The sequence below is a fragment of the Penaeus monodon genome, chromosome 15 (genome assembly GCF_015228065.2).
Source record: "Penaeus monodon isolate SGIC_2016 chromosome 15, NSTDA_Pmon_1, whole genome shotgun sequence".
NCBI classification, from domain to species: Eukaryota; Metazoa; Arthropoda; class Malacostraca; order Decapoda; family Penaeidae; genus Penaeus; species Penaeus monodon.
This window is the reverse complement of record NC_051400.1, coordinates 24,272,014-24,272,869: the sequence shown is the minus strand read 5'-3', so window position 1 is coordinate 24,272,869 and position 856 is coordinate 24,272,014. Positions and strand designations below refer to the sequence as shown.

At 54.7% G+C, this 856-nt stretch overlaps 1 protein-coding gene across 1 annotated transcript in view; it reads right to left on the bottom strand.

Annotated features, from left to right (window-relative positions):
• Positions 1–351: 351 nt before the first annotated feature.
• The window catches only part of LOC119581828, a gene marked incomplete in the record, with an annotated part of 163,301 nt that continues 162,796 nt past the window's right edge, over positions 352–856 (bottom strand). The window contains 3 exon segments of the mRNA XM_037929963.1: positions 352–393; positions 395–466; positions 629–778. Of these exon segments, the coding sequence (XP_037785891.1) occupies positions 352–393; positions 395–466; positions 629–778 (264 nt within the window).

The following is an 856-nucleotide window of genomic DNA, read 5'->3' as shown; positions in this document are numbered from 1 at the left end:
AAGATTGTGGAAGAGCCTTGAGGGCGCACGAGCCTTCTGCTGCTGCGCTCCTCTAACCGCCTTCTGCTCCTCCGGCGCTTGGTTCTTTGGAAGCTCGCGCCCGAGTCGCAGTTGGTGGCGTCCCCGCTCGAGTGTTCCCGAAGCCCCTCCCCGGCGGGGGTAGGAGGGGGGGTCGTAGTGGCTTCGCCGGCCAAGTTTTCTGCTGTGTCTGTGATGAATGTTTCTGGAAAGGAGGCCAGCAGTTAGCCGAAAGTGTAATGCCGTTAAGCCTGTAAGGTGATTTTGGACGGCAGAGGCCATCGTCAATGCTTCCCAAGCCGACCTACTCACCTCCCTCATCACTATCCAAGGTTACGTCCGTGTCGGAGTTACTGGCCCTGCCCTCGAGCAGCTCTGCCAGGGTGCCGAGCTGAGCGGTCACCTCGGCCAACGTGCTCTTCTGGGTCTCACTACAGGACTCGCAGCTCTGGGGACAAAGCGAAAAGAACCATCACTCATGCGTAAATCGACCACGCGTTTGAAGAAGCCGAAAAAGCCATATTGCCTGGAAAGCATGACCAAGATAAAAACAAAGTTCTGCAGCGCATGTTATGAGGCTTCAGCGTGTGAAAACACGAGAGAAACTAACCTTGAGGGCAGTTATTAGAGAAGTAATGGTAGCATAAAGCGGAGCTATAGGTGAGGCAGCCAGGACGTCCAGCTCACTAGCGGCATGTTCATGGCTCAGCTGTTCGAGCTGGCCCTGTAGCTCCTTAACATGACTTTCCCCAGCGGATACCTGGAAAGACCGCCGTGATACTATCAACCGGCCTAACATACAAACATCCCAGAGCAGAAATTAACACAAGCTTTATCC